Raw genomic sequence first — 16,986 nt, forward strand, 5'->3', positions numbered from 1 at the left:
AATCGACCACCGGCTGAGTCCGTCACGGTTGATTTAATTTTTGGCGATTGTCTGGGCGATTTTTTTTGCATTTTATTTCGCCAAATTAATGGTCTGGCTCCACAGAATTCAACTCTAATTTACATGGAGCACAATTCAAAGCATGCGTAAATTGGATCTGGCAGCTATGTAATATGTAGCCTATGTTATTCACACTGATTTCCGACGAGTCTGAATTATTTTTAGAAGAGCGTTATGGCTGTAATGTTTTTCTGATATTCAGTGTGCCCTTATTTTGAAATCCTTGTACCGGGGGTTACTGTTACCAAGGATACTGAAATAAAAGTAGCGAAGCTCCGGACAGAGTTGCGGTGATTGTATCCACGTTATGAAAACACATGTGTCTATCACAACAACGGATTATCAAGCTGATTATCCATACGAAAGGTAGGCTGCCGGTTCTCACGGCCCGGACTTCTGCCAATAGTTTTTTTTTTTTTTTTTGAGGGTGTGTGAGTGTGTGTGTGTGTGTGTGTGTGTGTGTATGTGTGTGTATGTGCGCCGAGCGTACCTGTCTTATAGAGACACGCGTCTATGGGACAGGCTTTTATTTAATTTAGAACAAACCTTATGCTCAGCAAAGATGGAAAATATATAGTCTAATATAATAAAATGTTTCTGTTGTTTGGATACTTTGGATCCAGAGCAGCATTCATTTACAAGTCAGCACCAATTAAACTACTTTTAAATAGCCTAAACGTAAACATTTAATAACTCGGGTCAGGTCGGAGTCGGACCACAGGCTTCTTCTTTTTTTCTTTCTTCCTCACAGGAGACATAAGGTGTGCGCTGCGCTGCGCTCACCTCGCTTCTCTCTGACGCGTCTGGTGCTCTGGTTGTGACTGATCTGCTGCCTTGAATCCGCCCTTTATACGTGTGCGTTCACAGATTCACAGCAATTCTGTTGAAATTATTTATCTATCACCTGCGCTCTGCACACGTGTCATAACGGCCGAATATATCGTCAACCGCCGATTTAAAGGGGAACGGTGGCCGATTGGAATTTTTTTACCTATCGCCCAAGCCTACATTCATATATTCATTATTAAACTATGAAAAACGTTTTGCAGATGTCTGTGCATCATTCACTATAAAGCTCTTTAGTAACACTTACTAACCCTAATTTACAGACCGTTAATTACACGATAATGTCAAGAAAACACCTAGAAATAACGTCCAATTTCATAGTAATGTCTTTTTTTTCATAAAGGGAAAAGATTACACATGATTTTCATGCTTTGAATTTCTTTGGAAAGGCCAGAATTTTTGCAAGTGTCAATTTATTACAATCAATCGTTATTTCTGGGCTATTTCTCAACATTATGATGCAGTTACTTGTTATTTCTTGACATTATCAGGTCATTAGCAGCCTGTAAACTGAAGCTCTTCTTCTTCCTCCTCCTCCTCCTCCTCCTCCTCCTCTGTGTTTACGAGTCGGGAACCACCACGTTCTGCTGCTGCATGTTCCTGGAGCCGTGCCTGCTCACACACACAAACACACACACACACACACACACCCCTGGCTGACACACCCATCAGCTGCACGGTGAAGCTCGGTGACAGATCAGGACCTGGCTCTGTGGCTCTGCAGCAGGAATGTGTTGATGACGGTCTGAATCCCGTTACCGACACCGGAGGAGCTGCACGCCGTCACCGGGGTCAGATTCATGTCACACACCAACACCGGACAAATCACCTGCTAATGAGGCAGGACAGAGCCGAGCCAATCATGCCAATGCATTCAGATTTTCAGATTAAAAGCCCCGGCCCCCAGCAGGATGAACCTGAAGCTCCTAACTAAACCGACCAGCGGCTCAGTGCCAACTCTCAGCTCTGGATCTAATATTCTCATGAGCAGTAAAAAGGCGACGTGTCGTTAATTCACACGACAGTTGAGACATCTTTTCCTCCCGCCAGGCGTTTCTGGCCCTGAGCCCAAACTGGAGCCGTCTCTCAATCTGACATCTGTGCTGCCGAGACATTTCACAACCAGCAGCAGCTCACACACACACACACACACACACACACACACACACACACACACCGAGACACTGAAGACACGTCTCTCACTTCTGCTTCTAAAGGACACACACGGTTTCAAAAAGCAGATTCGCTTTCCTTCTGTTCTGATTGGACCTGAACAAAACACCACTTAGGCTGAGATGATGAAATATTTACAGGCCGGTCGTGTTACAGCTCAGAGGAGGAACCAGGTGTGATCCTGCAAGCACACTGACTGACTGACTGACTGACTGACTGAGTGGAATAAAGTTTTATTTGAACAGACTCGGGGGTCTGATGTGATTGGATGATGAGGATGTTGTCTCAACAGGATTAGATTTGTTGTTACGTTCAACAACTCCAGTGAAAATACAAGAAACTCTGAGTCTGATCCTACTGAGTGAAGACAAAACCTTAAACTGATAGTTTTACTCTGTTATCAATAAATATAACTCACTCTGTAGCTGTGGCGTCGTTCACTGCTTCTCCAGTGATTTCTGTTCATGATTCATCAGATCGACTTTCACTTCACTTTTGTGTTTTACCACAAATCTCAATCTAATCAGCTGTGAGGCCGACATGGCGGCCTGCGTCTGTGTGTGTGTTTGCTCGCTGTGAAGCTCTTAGGAACCAGCCTGTTTGTTGACACAATACATTTGTGCACGTTGGACACACACACACACACACTCTCACCTGGACAACGTTCTGTGCTGCTCTTGATAACACAGAAGATACTGTAAAGCTTTAGCTCAGAGACTCAGAGCTCAGTCTGCTGCTGCTGCAGGAGGAGGAGGAGGAGGAGGAGGAGGAGGAGGAGCTGCTGCAGGGTGACGGACACCAGGACCAGTTGACTGAGGCTGTGGAGTCTCCGTCTCTAACAGAGTCAACGTGTCTGTGCTGCTGTTTGCAGACGACGAGGCCTCTGCTCTGCTGTCAGTCAGACACTCTCTGTGTGTTACACCGACAGGAGGAAACGTGTCTGTTCTGATTGTAACTCTCTGTCCTCGTCCCAGTTAGAAGCAACAGAGAACATCTAATAACTGCTGGTGTCTCCTCCCTGTCAGGTGGAGTTACAGGTCATGTCAGCAGGTTAATACAGACCAGACCACTGGGCAGTTGACTCTTCTGTCACCTAGTAGTAAATAACTGGAAATAATAACTACGGTTTCCAATCGGATGCACCGATCTGGGCTGAAAATATATAGAAATGTCTCTGGTCGTGCTGTTGATTTCTTGATTTCTCGGGTCCCCTATTTATAATCAGTTTCTGGAGACTCCCTTTCATGTACACCTGACTGTCTTAACTGCTCATCTGAAAGACATTTTTCTTGTTAAGTACATAAATAAAAATATCTGAATCTGAATCTGAATCTGAATCTGGTCAGGTCGGACCTCAGGCTTCTTGTTTTTCTTGCCGGCTGCTCCGTGTGAAACGCAGTGAATCGGTGCTGAAGCATCAACACACTGACAGGCCGGTTTGGACCGACCTCTCTGCTCCACTTTGTGTCGCCTCTACTGTTGTGAAGCAGGAGCACATCATGCATCGTCCACTTTCAGTCAGATTAACACGAATACATGAAGTAGAAAACCAGTTTCCAATCACACTGTCTGGATGTTTTAGTTCGGTCTCAGTCGGACACATTTACACGTTGACATGAACTTCAGTCGTCCAGTTTCAGTCGCATTAAGGCCAGAGTTCAGTTTTTCAACCGTCATGTAAACGTACTGACTGATAACAGGCATGATGTCACCAGGTTAGGGCTGGGTAAAAATATCGATTCAGCAATGCATTGCAATTCTTTTCTCTGCAATTCAATATCGATTCAGCAATCTTTTGAATCGATTCAAGCCCCTGGCCAGTGGGGGCGCTGCGAGCAACACCCTCCTGTGATTCGCGCTGTACGGACGGGGGCCGCACTAGACCAAACCATAACAATATGGGAGTGAGTAGCAGCAGCAGCGGGGATCGATAGGGGGAGGGACGCACCGCGCCGTGCCGTATTAACTTTCGCTTTCAACACGCGCTGCTGTTATGCATGCGTGCTTCTCTGTGGTGTGTATGTGTGTGAGAGGATGCGGCCATCGTCCGACGGGGGGGGCGGCGGCGGCGGCGGCGAATATCGCTACTTTTTTTTTTTTTTAAGACGTTAGTTTAGGCGGCAGCTCTTTGTTGTTAAGGCGGCCGCCTTAACAGGAAAGCGCTGCGGGAAACCCTGAACTTATCTGACAGCTGCTCTCACTTCTTCCTCTGCTCCTCCTCACTCACTCACCTACACACAGACAGGACTCTGTCTTCCTCACACTCACCCCAGCCCCTCAGTTTCTCATCCCACCTGCCCGTACCCATACCATACACATTGACAGTCAGTCAGAAATCACAGAACTTAAACATCATAACAAGAACATTACTGCGGGGTCGCTACAATATTTTCAGTTGTGCAGTCAACTATTATTAATAATATTGTTTTGTATTGTTTTATTACTCAAAATGTTATGAGTTATTTTCCAAGAGGAAAGTATCACATAGCCTAATTTAAATTTAGCTGCACTGTAGTTCAGTGTTAAAGCAGTGTCATATTTTGTTATGCTATGAGTTATACTATGGCTGTTCATAAGGCATGAAACTAAACAAATAATTATTAAAAAAAAAAAAATCTGGTACTCTTATTTGTGTATTTCTGCTTGATACTGAATCGATATCGAAGCATTTCAATCAATATCGAATCGAATCGATATTGAATCGAATCGTGACCTAATGAATCGAAATCGAATCGAATCGTGAGATTCTCAACAATACCCAGCCCTACACCAGGTATAGACCAGTTATAATGAAGATCAGCTGATATCAGATATTGATTTATGGCCAATTGGTGCAGACACGTTCAAATACGTTAAACTAAAACAGCATGTGTGGACTAGAAGTGACAGTTTTGATGGAGAATCATTGGATTTCCATGATGTCAGTGTCGTCTGGGACCAAACCAACGGTTCGAAGCAGCGCTGCATCTGCACAGTGAAGCTCCTTGTTCCCGTCTGTTTGCTGAGGAACTCCTGTCTGTTTGCTCCTCTTCACGTCAGAAATCCTCCTCTCCCTCCCTCCCTCTGGATTCCTGTCCTGACAGAAACTCTGACAAAGTATTTATGAGGATGATAAAGTGGGTCAGTCAGCGGCTCGTCTCCGGTCCGACACGTGAGGAACGTCAGTAAAAAGGAGGAGCAGGTGAAACTCCAGCTGCTCGTAAACACGCCGGTTAATCATTGGTCGGAAAGATCTAAACAAACAGGAGGCTCAGCAGCAGCAGCTTCCCTCGGAGCCACGCCCACATCTCTGCTGCTGCTGCTGCTGCCCACACATAACACACACATATATACATAAATACAGTGGCATCGTGCAAAAGTTTGATCACCTCTGGTTTAAAATGTCTGTTAATGTGAAAACAGTTCATCAAGTAGAAGATGAAATGATCTCCAAAAGACATAAAGTTAAACATGAAACACTCTTTTTCAATATTTGAATCAATATCAGTGTATTATTTTTGCATTTTTGCAACTATGCTGAGGGACCTTTTCCTTTTCTGGCAGTTTGAACATGGACAAGATGAAAATAATATATATATAGGTTAAAATATAAAAGGAACGTGTCATCTGTAACTTTATGTCTTTTGGTTCATTTCATCTTTACTCAGTTATCTCTTACTTTGGTTTTGATGTTGTCGTCTCTAATGCTAGTAGCTGGGTTAGGCATTATGTTGAATATAATGTATGTACATGAATTTACACCTTAATTAGAAATATAATTAGTTATTACATAGTGGTTTTACATTATTAAATAATGATCTAGTAACCAGGAAGTTAAAAAAGAGAAAAGCCAGTATTGTAATTAGGGGGTGGGATTAAATAAGATCATTCCCACTCCTTTCGAATACGAAATATATCTAGATGGATACATATTATGATGTTTGTAGTTAGATGACCACTTTTATTTTTATTATTGTTATTTTATGTTGTGTTGTTTGTCACATATTCAGAGAGAATATAGAAAGAAAAAGGAACAGTTCACATTAACAGACATTTTAAGTGCTGCTGTTTTTATACAATAATTCAAACCTCCATGACAAAAACAAGCTGCAGAAGCTTCTCTCTAATCATTTGAGCTCAATAAAAACTATTTATCTGCAGAGAAGTGAATGAACCTTTTGTTTATCCCTGTTGGTCTTGAGGGGGGGAAGAAGGGGGGGGGGGCCCGACTGTCCTGAGTGAACTCTACATTTGTGTTCATTACAACAACAAATGGCGCGTGTTGTATCATCGAAGCACAAAAGCTCAAGTTGGGATTCAACGCTCCCCAGCTGGGGGCAACAAAAGGGAACAGTTACCCCCCCTCAACCAGCCCCCCCCCCCCCTCCCCCTCCCCCAGCTCCATCACAACAGGACGAGGGCGGAGAGAGACCAGAGGAAAAGTGGCAAAAGAGCAGCGAGGCTATTCATAGCTTCACAACACACACCCTGGACCTTCATGTCGTTGGTACGAGGCAGCAGTGTGTGTGTGTGTGTGTGTGTGTGTGTGTGTGTGTGTGTGTGTGTGTGTGTGTGTGTGGTGGGGGGGTTCTGTGGTGAACAAACACCATTCAGGGGGAAAAAGGATTTCCTTCTGAGCTTCTTATGAAACTAAAACAAACAGGAATTGTGGGAGTGGAGACGGAGCCGAGGTCCCACTGCCCCGTTCAACCACCACACACACACACGTACACACACACGGTGCAACACAACTAAACAACCAACACAACACAACAACTTAGTGAAGGCGACCAATTCTGATTTGATTGGTTTTAACACCAATTTTTCTCAGATTTACACAGAACTAAGAAAGATGAAACTCTCTAACCTGCTGCATTATCAAAAATATCAATGTTTACACCAAGAACTGACCCAGAAGCTGCAGTTACATTAATGCACATTAATTTATTTATTTATTTAACACGACCCACTGCAGGAGGAAACAGTGCAACTCTTCTATACAGTTGTGGGTTATAATCGTGATCGTGCAGCTCTAACAGAGGAAACCTGCATTAAAAGATCAATCTGAGTATTTTATGAATCGATATCAGATCCTTTAAAAGAAGATTGATATGAATCATTGACTGCAAAATTTACTATTTATAATACACCTGAGATCCCAACTGCACTTGATTTTTACTTTATCTGTTACTATTATGTGTATATGTTTGTATTGTATAATTTAATCTAAGCACTTTAGAGTATTTCTGTAAATGTAGTGAGCTATTGTTTTTTCTTTTCTTTCTTTCTACGTATCTGGAGGTTTTTGCTGCAGCAGCGTTTTGTTGTAAATGCACAATGACAAATAAATCTTAATCTTAAGATCCAACATGGCCGACAGAGTGTGACGTTTGTAAAAACTCAACAATGAAACATTCAGAACGGGTCACATGGATGAAAACATGAACATGTGAACAGTCTGAGCTGAGGTGTGTGTGTGTGTGTGTTCACGAGTGAGAGTGTTCAGAGCCACGTTCACACACACACACACACACACACACACACTGCAGCAGGAAGAGGCTCAGTGGAGGGCGTCTGGCCGTTTCCTCTGATTCACTTCCACTGATAAGACGACGCTGGCGCTGGGCGGGGACGGACACGACCTCGGGACAGACGGGACAGACGGGACGGTCTGAAGCAGCACATTTAAATCATCTCTTACTGCTGTTGCGGCTTTGCACCTTCTGCATGTGTCTGATGGGACTTGAACCTGCGATCCTTGCTCTCCTCCCTCTCCTCAAACACCAACACAGTCTGATTCATCATCACGTATGACAAGACCACACACACACACACACACCTGCAGCTGCGTTGGTGACACGTGTGTCCACAGACTCCATTGTTGTTGTGTGTATAATAATAATATAGATTATTATGGGCTGTTTCAATGAGACGTGATACATAGGACTCAGGTAAAGAAGCTGGTTGGTGGTTGAGTGTGTAAATGAAGCCGACCGAGGTGTTGAACAGTGATCTATCAGCCGGTGGTTTTTCTATCGGTTATTAAAGTGTGTTTCTCTGTGACCTTCCTTCATCCCAACGAGCAGCGGGAACTCTGGAAGGCAGGAAGGTCTTTGTTAGATTAAATTCCTCAAACTGAAAGCACAATAACGCAGCGTCCTGGCCGCCGGCCACCGCTCGGCTCCATTATCACACATCAAATACGTTTGTTTTGGCAAAACTAGTAACATCAGAGTGGAGGAAGCACAGGGTCACAGTCAGAGTACAGCAGACTATGGACTCCTGCACTGTTCAACTTCTACTGAGTGGAAACCAAGGAGTTTACATTGATATAGGTTTAAAAAAGACAAATAATGATGTGTTATTAGGCCAGAATAAACACAAAAAGATGCAAAAAGTTGTGTTTTCAGTTGTTCTGGTGATAAAATGTGATATTTTTTAATGAAATTTGGTGTAACAAGAGTTTTATTCTGGTGTTTTTTTCCACTGTTTTCTTGGTATGAATAATAATCAAACAAATATCTGGGCCAATATATAATCAATTAAAATATAGATCAGAAGTTTGAATACAGATGTGCTAACATCCTCAAACATCCAACAGCTGGGCCTTAAATCTAAGAGAGAGACTTTTTCTATCACATCATGAGTCAATAATCCTTATTTTGATCTGTTTATCTATTTATTCATGCTTTAACGAGTTGTGCAATGCGTTACGATTGTGTATTCTATGTATTAAAAGTTAATAAAGTATCTTTACCTTTAATTTAATATTGTAAACTTGTTGTTTTTTGCAGTGCACAGGTAACGTCTTCATATAAACGGTATCTGTGTTCTGGTCTCCCTGACACCTGGATGTGACTTCATGTTTCCGTCATCGTCCACGCTGCCTTGTTGTGCGACTGAGGCACCTGTCGGACCGGCACACAGGTATGTGACCGGTCCCAACACGCTGAGCTCCAGCTGTCGGATCGCTCTGCTCCAATAACAACAGCCCCAAGGCCGAAGACACGCTGAGCTGATCTGAGACCAGAACAGACCAGAACGACTGGGACATCATCAAAGTTGTCATCAAATCATAATAACATTTTATTTAACAGGCCTCTTTGATGACACATACGACGGAGTATTAGGGCTTCGAGAATAAAGTCGTAAATTTACGCAAATAAAGTTGTACATTTCCTACGAGAATAAAGTCATAAATTTACAAGAATAAAGTCGTAAATTTACAACTTTATTCTCAAAGTTTGTGATTTTTTTATTTGTCAATGTGGCCCTAATATAATACTCCATCGTAGACACAAAGTCGCCGCACAAAAACAGAATAAAAACAGGCGACAAAGGTGCGAACTAGAAATGAACCGATTATCCGCTTTGCCGATAAAATCAGCCCGATATTCTGCATTTTTACGATAATCGGTATCGGACGTTTCTTTCAGTGATACGGACTGAAACACTTGGCCCTTTTCTCAGTTTTTTTTTTCCTTGCTTTTTTGCTTTAACACTTGTACTCGGGCGCAACGTCCAACACAAGAATCAAACCCGCTAATTTTACACCAACAATGTGATATGACGACCTCGTCGGCGCTGAGCAGGAACGATGAAGAACTCAGCTGTGATGGAAAAGGACCTGAACCGTCCGAGCTGAGTAGAGCTGGAACTGTGTCGTGGAAAAGGCTGCAAAGTCATGGTAACTGGTAGATTATTATTGTGCGTCTGCCTCAATACCGAAGCAGTGGCGGCAAAAAATGCATGTAGCGGAAACCCTGAATGTATTTCACTCTTGGCTGTGAAACAATGTCCCCCGCCCACTGACCCAAGATCTGTGTTTGCGTTTGTGTTGAAGGTTTTTTTCATCACAGGTTTTTAACAATGTACAAAAACCAAACAGAAAACTGTGTTCAGTCTAATTCCAGGTGTGTTATTCAAAACTTTTACCCCAAATGAGTGAATATTGGTTCTAAATCGGCTCTGAAAACCCCACATCGGTCGACGCCCGCTGCAAACACACAACAACAACTGTGATAAAACAATACTGAATCAATCAAATGCATCAGATTCTTTGTGCTGTTACGTTTCTATAGTGTTTGTTTCCCCGTCGGCTGCATTAGGACGTTAAACAGCTCATCCATCACCGGCTGAAGCAGCTGATACTGGGAGAGAGGGCGAGGTCCACCGACACAACATCCACACCTACAGACAATGTACAGGCTGGACTCTGGACCGAGGGGAGAAACAGCAGGAAAACAACAACAACAATGGATGATGTGTGACGGTTCTTGTACCAGACACAGTCGTTACTCCGTCCAATAGAGTTAAAGGAATTCCCTGAGTTTCCCTATAGGATCTAATAGGAGCAGGAGGTGTGTGACTGGGAACCAGCTCAGGATCAAACCAGAGGATTTTAACACTGAACCTCCAATAGGAAAGAGTCTGTTACACACACACACACACACACACACGGTAATTAACTACAACAGCAGGCTCTGGATCAGCGGCTCTGTAGGTGTGGAGCAACACAGCAGCTCAACAGCTGAGACGACGTAGGTTCACGGTGGAGGGCTGGAAGATGGAGCAGCCGGTGACGTTTTTCACAATAAAAGCATGAGCTCCAGTCTCTAGTCTATACCCTCACCCCCCAACTGGAGACAGTTTGACCCTACAATTTGAGAGAGTGCAAGTAGAGGTTCATCTCAGTGAATCTGAATATCATTGAAAAGTTTATTTATGTCAGTAATACATTATATAGATCCATTACACAGAGAATGAAACATTTCATGTCTTTATTTATTGAATTGTAATGATTATGGCTTCACATTTAATGAAGACTTAAAAGTCAGTGTCTCAAAAAATGTGAATATTACAAAAGCATTTTTCATAATGTAATGTTGGCCTTTTAAGTCCAACTTTATGCACTCAGTACTTGGTTGGGTCTATTTGACTTGAACTACTGGAAATTGACTTTTCCATGATATTCTAATTTACTGAGGTGCACCTGTATATTTATATTTTTCATCTCCTTGCACATGTACATTACAACCAGTAAAATGTTGCTGTTTTTTTTGTTTTGTTTTGTTTTGTTGTTGTTTGGCGAGATGTGGATGTGGCGACTCAGAGAATCTGTACTCTGTCATCATGAATTAAAAGGAAATTTGAATATTTGCTTTGCTTTGCAACAGGGCTGCAACTAACGAATGGTTTCATTATCGATTAATCTGTCGATTATTTAAACGATTAATTGATTAGTTGTTTGGTCAATAAAATGTTAGAAAATGTTGAAAAATATCAATCAGTGTTTCTCAAACCACCAGACGACGTCCTCAAATGTCTTGTTTTGTCCACAAACCAAAGAGAGACTCAGTTTATTGTCATAAAGGAACAAAGAAACCAGAAATATTCACATTGAAGAAGCTGGAATCAGAGAATTTGGACTTTTTTTCTTAAAAAAACTACTCAAACAATTGACGATTAATTTAATAATTGATGAATAGTTGCAGCTCTACTTTGCAAGTCGATTTCGCCCATAAATTTTCTGCTTGTGCTCCTAATATTTTAGGTTAGGTGCCACTGTGTGCCTCCTAGTAAATAAACTTGACTTGTTTCCAGTGGACATGGACTCTACTTTCCCTGAATCATGACTTTCTGCTGGTCTCAGACTCCTGTGTGGTTTCAGATTTAATGAAGAGCCGGGTCATGTGACCGACCCCTGTGTTTGTCTTTCCTTTCATCCAGAACAAAACCTCTGATGTTCACATGTGTTGTATCGGCGCCGTCAGTGAGAGTGTCACCGTGACCTCCTGACCCCATCCGTCCACCCGGCGGGGGGCCGACCTCTGTTGTCCTGCTCCTTTACAAACTCAGCTCCTCATTGTCTCTGCTGCTAAATGACACAAGTGCAGGAATGTAACGGAGCTGAATGGACAGCAGTAAACCCAACAACACACACACACACACACTCACACACACACACATCCAGCTGCTGAGGAAACATCAGGCCTGACACCTTCAACAGCTTCATCCTCTGTCCGTTTGGCCCCGCTACGTTAACCGCTGTGTCCCGGGTTTGATGTAATGTCAATATATGAGGAAGACAAATCATAATAAAGGATGCATTCATGTGAAATAGTAAAATAATAACTAGAAAAAGATAGCATTTCCAGCAGGAAATGCGTGTGAATGCTGAAAGCAGCTGAACGCTATTGCTGAAGCAATGCTGAATGAGCTGAAGAAATTGTTGAATCAATGCTAAATTAGCTGAAGAAACTGCTAAAGCAATGTTGAAAAAGGCTAATGCTAAAGCTGAAACATATGTCTTTTAAAGGTAAAAAAGCAGTAGAAATGCTAAAGGGAGAAGAAAACATTGAAATCCTTCATGTTTAAGTGTAATGGTTGAATAGTTGAAATCTGCAGCTAACCTGACAGGAAGGAAAACTGATGAACCAGCACTAACATAGCCGAAGCAATTTGGCTGAGAATAGATTTAAAAAGTAGATGATGTGAGATTTTGTATGAAATGGCTGGAAATTACTTGCTGTGTCCAGGGTTTAATGTTATGTCACTATATGAGGAAGACACATCATAATAAAGGATGCATTCATGTGAAATAGTCAAATAAATATCGGTTGACACACAAACTGCAGCTGCTAATTAGAAAGACGGTCGTTATCAAACCAGAATGATGGGTTTGATAGTGATTTTATGGCCGATATGTGAACCGGTCAGACCGGTTTACGCTCTGATGGATGTGATCACTGTGTGTTTATCTCATCCAGCTGCCAATGGAAAACAAACAAAAAAAGAAAGTATTTTTTTGAACAGTTAAAGAAACAACGGTGGTTTCCTTTATCAGCCTGTTACTGAATCAACACACAGAAAAACACTGAGACAGAGGAGAAACCAGGAGCTGATTCTGGATAACTGACTGAAAAACAGGAACCTGAAGGCATCACTAGCTGGTACTTAATATTTGATCAAGTTTGTAACTTTACACTTTGACTTTTCCTCATTTAAACAAGACTTTAACCTGTTTTAAAGCACTGCTTTGCAGACCCACTTCTGCATTTTCGAGCTAAAACAAGATTAAACATAGCCTAATAAAAGAAGAAGAGAATGTTTAAGATCAAGTAAAACACTCACATTTCTCATAATAAAACACTGTAAAAAAACAAAACCTGTGATCTCATGAGCTCATTTAAAAACAGACTCTCTGAACCAGAATAAAAACAAATGAGCTGCTGCACATTCAAAACACAACCTGACTGACTGGTCTCCTCACGCAGGGACAACAACACCAGACTTTGTGACTAATGTAAAACCTACAAAACACAGAAAACTGTACGGAATGACATCCCATCTGTTAATGCAACCAACAATTACTTGAAATTCCCGAACAAGCATCAGTTTTTTTGGTCTATAAACTATTGTGAAAACAGAATAATTTCTCTCTTTCTGTGTTTGACAAATCAGCTTGAATATTTAGTTCACTTCAAAATAAAACAACTATCATCATCATTCACCTGTCTGTCAGTTTTTAGTTTGATATGGATTAACGGACTGCTCTGCTCGTTTCCGCCCTGTTTCTCGTGTTATTGGACCAAATATACAATAAACTCGACAGTTCACATGTTAAATAAAACACAGCAGGTAATTAAATCGAAATTAATGTTAAATATCAGCCGTTATTTACGTCGTAAAGCTACGTTATCCTCGGTAGCTAGGTAACGTTAACCGTCAGTCAGTCGGTCAGCGGACTCACCTCTCATCCACTCCAGCACTTGTTTCGGGCTCCACTTGCTCACAGCCTCCATCTCCATGTTCGAGTCCAGTGTTTTTAACTCAACTTTTAATCTCACGTGTTAAAAAAAACATAAAAATATGAAATTAAATCCGTTAATGAGACATTTTCAGCTCGGTAGGAAGCGCGACAACTCAGTCTGTCCTCCGTCCAACGGTCCAACGGTCCGCCGCTCCGCTCTCCACTACTCTCTCCAACTGACGGAGCTCGTGCAGAAAAGTTTATAAGCAACAGCGCGTGGAGCTGGTGTCGGGTTTCGACCACGCCCCCTTCGAACGCTCTCCTCCAATCATGTGAGGGAATTTGGATGCTGCTTTCACGTGCCCACGGGAGAGACCAACACATGAACGAGCATCTGGAATACTAGCCAAAAAAAAAATGTTTTAATTGATATCACTATGAAACTTTCCCAGTTTGTTATGTAAATAAAAACTAAGAAAAAATGTATTGCAAGTTTTCTGAATTTTATGTTTATATATGCAAATGAGGTGTTAACTCATTAGTCTTGTATATGCTGTATTGTTTTGTGTTATATGTATCCAGGCTCCCGCAATAAGCTTTTGGTAGTTTCAATGGGAGACCTGATTCACACAAAATATGTGTTGTATGGGTCTGTGTGTATGTGTGAATAAACCTTTCAAGTTCAAATGCAAGAATGGAACAAACTACCAGACAACATTACACAAGAAAATAGTAAAATTATTTTTAAGAAGTTAGTCAAAGAACACCTGTTCGCCATAGAGATTTAATATTTAATACAGGACAATTGTAAGTACAAGCATGACACCTTGTGAAACAGAAACAGTTCTTGGAGATGTAGGTACACCAAAATGGGATACTGTCAAATCTGCTTTAATTTTGTCGGGTCTGATTTTGAGACTGGGTTTCGATGGCGCTGGATGTAATATCAATGGGTTATTGAAACTTATTGTGTGACCAATATATAATATAGTATATGTGGACATGTATTGACATTATGATGTGTAAATTCGACGTGCCGCTGCTGACCTAGGGAGCTGTCTTGTATTGTCGGTGTATTGTTGTGTTATGTAGGCTATCTGTTTGTTTTTGTTTTTTGGTGTCTGTGTGTTTTATGTTGTATTTGAACATGGATTGTATTGTATAGGACATAAATTGCATTGATACACTGTAAATATGTTGTATGGACCCCAGGAAGAATAGCTTTGGCATTGCCATAGCTTATGGGGATCCGAATAAATCAAATCAAATCAAATATGCACTAATTTGCATATATGGCCAAGAACAGAATCACCAACACTGGATGATGCCAGATTCAAAAGCTTGGTTTCATTTTGTTGATACATTCCACAAGAAACTTTTTACTGAAGGGATTGTGACTACGTCCTCTTATCAGCCCATACAGCAGGAAATACCGTCTACAGTCATTAAAAAAAAATCAATTTTCATCGTGTTTTTTGGTATAAAATGTACTGATACATCTACAAACTCTTCTGTAAAAAGAAGCAGGATATAGAGAGGAAGAAATTTGGAAAGTTTGGTGAGTGTAGGGAAATGGGTATTTCATATCTTGGTGTGAAAAAACTCATTTTACTGAGAATAATAAATAGTTATGAATTTATGTAGGCCTACTTGTGTGGTTTTTCTTTCCTCATAATTTTACATTCCTTTTATCTGCACTTGTGTTTGTGTTCTGGTTTTATGTGCTGATGTTAAAAGATAATGATAAACAGACTTAAGCATTCCTGTTCAAAGAGTGACATAGTTTCTTTTTTTTCTTTTTTTTTAGATTTATATATTTAAAGAGGAGGGGGAATCATAACAACCCATAAGACAATAGTGTTTGATAAAAGGTTAAAACAGCCTCCATACTTCATGAAGCTAAAAGACAGGAAATCATGACTAATTGGGACATGTATAAAAGTCTTCCAACTAAATCAGTGAGATTATCACAATAAAAATGTTTCCTCCGCTCTCTAATCAGATGTTTGATCTCTGGGCTCGGCAGCAGCTCGGTCATGTGCGCTGGGTGTTGGCTTGTTAAGCTTTTTTAGGGTCTGCAGACGTTTCCCATGGGAAGAGAAGAGCTGCTCACATCTGACTCTGCTCACAGCGAGAGAGTTATTAACTGTGAAGAGAAGGAGAAGAAAAGGAGGAGAACATACCAGAGGTTGAGAACACAGAAGGAAAAGCAGCAGAGATTCAAACTAAACTGGATGAGAGGGGGTCTGGTCTGGGCCTGTAATTAAGACTTCTCCACAGCACAAAAGTATTTGTGTGAGAACGAAGAAGCTGTGAGAGTTTGTGAACCCCCACAGTCTTTAGTCATTAGACTCCACATCTGACAAATATAAATACAACTGTTTGTTGTTGAAGTGGTAGAAGATGAAACGGTTGTAAAACATGACTGAAATCTTTCACCTCGCCTGAATCTGAATCATTGAACCAAACTTTAATCATCATAAACTTACTGGCATTTTCACACACATTTGATCTGGTTTTTTGTTTTAGTTTTTTGATTGAAGGGACAGTTCAACATTTTGGCAAATTGGCCCATTGCCATAATCCCTTTAGTCATAGCAGTAGGTTCGTTACCTTTAATTGTCGGTGCAAGCTGTTTTTAGAACGGCGGAGCAGAGCCGTGAGCTGCTCAGAGCTACGCTACGGAGGCTCATTATGGGATTTCTTGGTTTCCCTCATCAAACTCATCAAATACACAATCCAACAACTCCACAACGCTCTGGTGGACAAGTTGTGAGCTGCACATTCACCACACTATGAGATAACAACACAACGTTACCACACAGAGTTGTTTTAGAGGGAAATTCATGCAAAACCGCTGATGCACGTTGCCTTCAGGGACAGTTTTTCATCGAGCAGTCTCTGTATTTACCTCTAAAACAACTCTGTGTGGTAACGTTGTGTTATTATCTCATAGCGTGGTGAATGTGCAGCTCACAACTTGTCCACCAGAGCGTTGTGGCAATGGGACAATTTGCCAAAATGTTGAACTATCCCTTTAAAAGTGTGAACGAAGCGCTTTAAGTTGTGTCTGATGGTTCACTCGCTACTTTAACTCAAATAAAATAACTTCAATATGATCAGTTATGAGTTTATATTCTGCTTTATGTACAGTTTTTATTACTGTTTATAAAGCA

General features: G+C 41.4%; 1 protein-coding gene across 1 annotated transcript in view; it reads right to left on the minus strand.

Annotated features, from left to right (window-relative positions):
- cnksr3 (cnksr family member 3) overlaps nucleotides 1–14,036 on the minus strand; it is a 43,237-nt gene extending 29,201 nt beyond the window's left edge. The window contains exon 1 of the mRNA XM_085770747.1: nucleotides 13,811–14,036. Coding sequence (XP_085626873.1) covers nucleotides 13,811–13,868 — 58 coding nt within the window. The 5' untranslated portion in view covers nucleotides 13,869–14,036. The remainder of the gene's footprint in view (nucleotides 1–13,810) is intronic.
- Between the last annotated feature and the right edge of the window lie 2,950 nt (nucleotides 14,037–16,986).

Source organism: Trachurus japonicus, chromosome 24 (assembly GCF_045865225.1).
Source record: "Trachurus japonicus isolate A0001 chromosome 24, Traja_1.0".
Taxonomy (NCBI): Eukaryota; Metazoa; Chordata; class Actinopteri; order Carangiformes; family Carangidae; genus Trachurus; species Trachurus japonicus.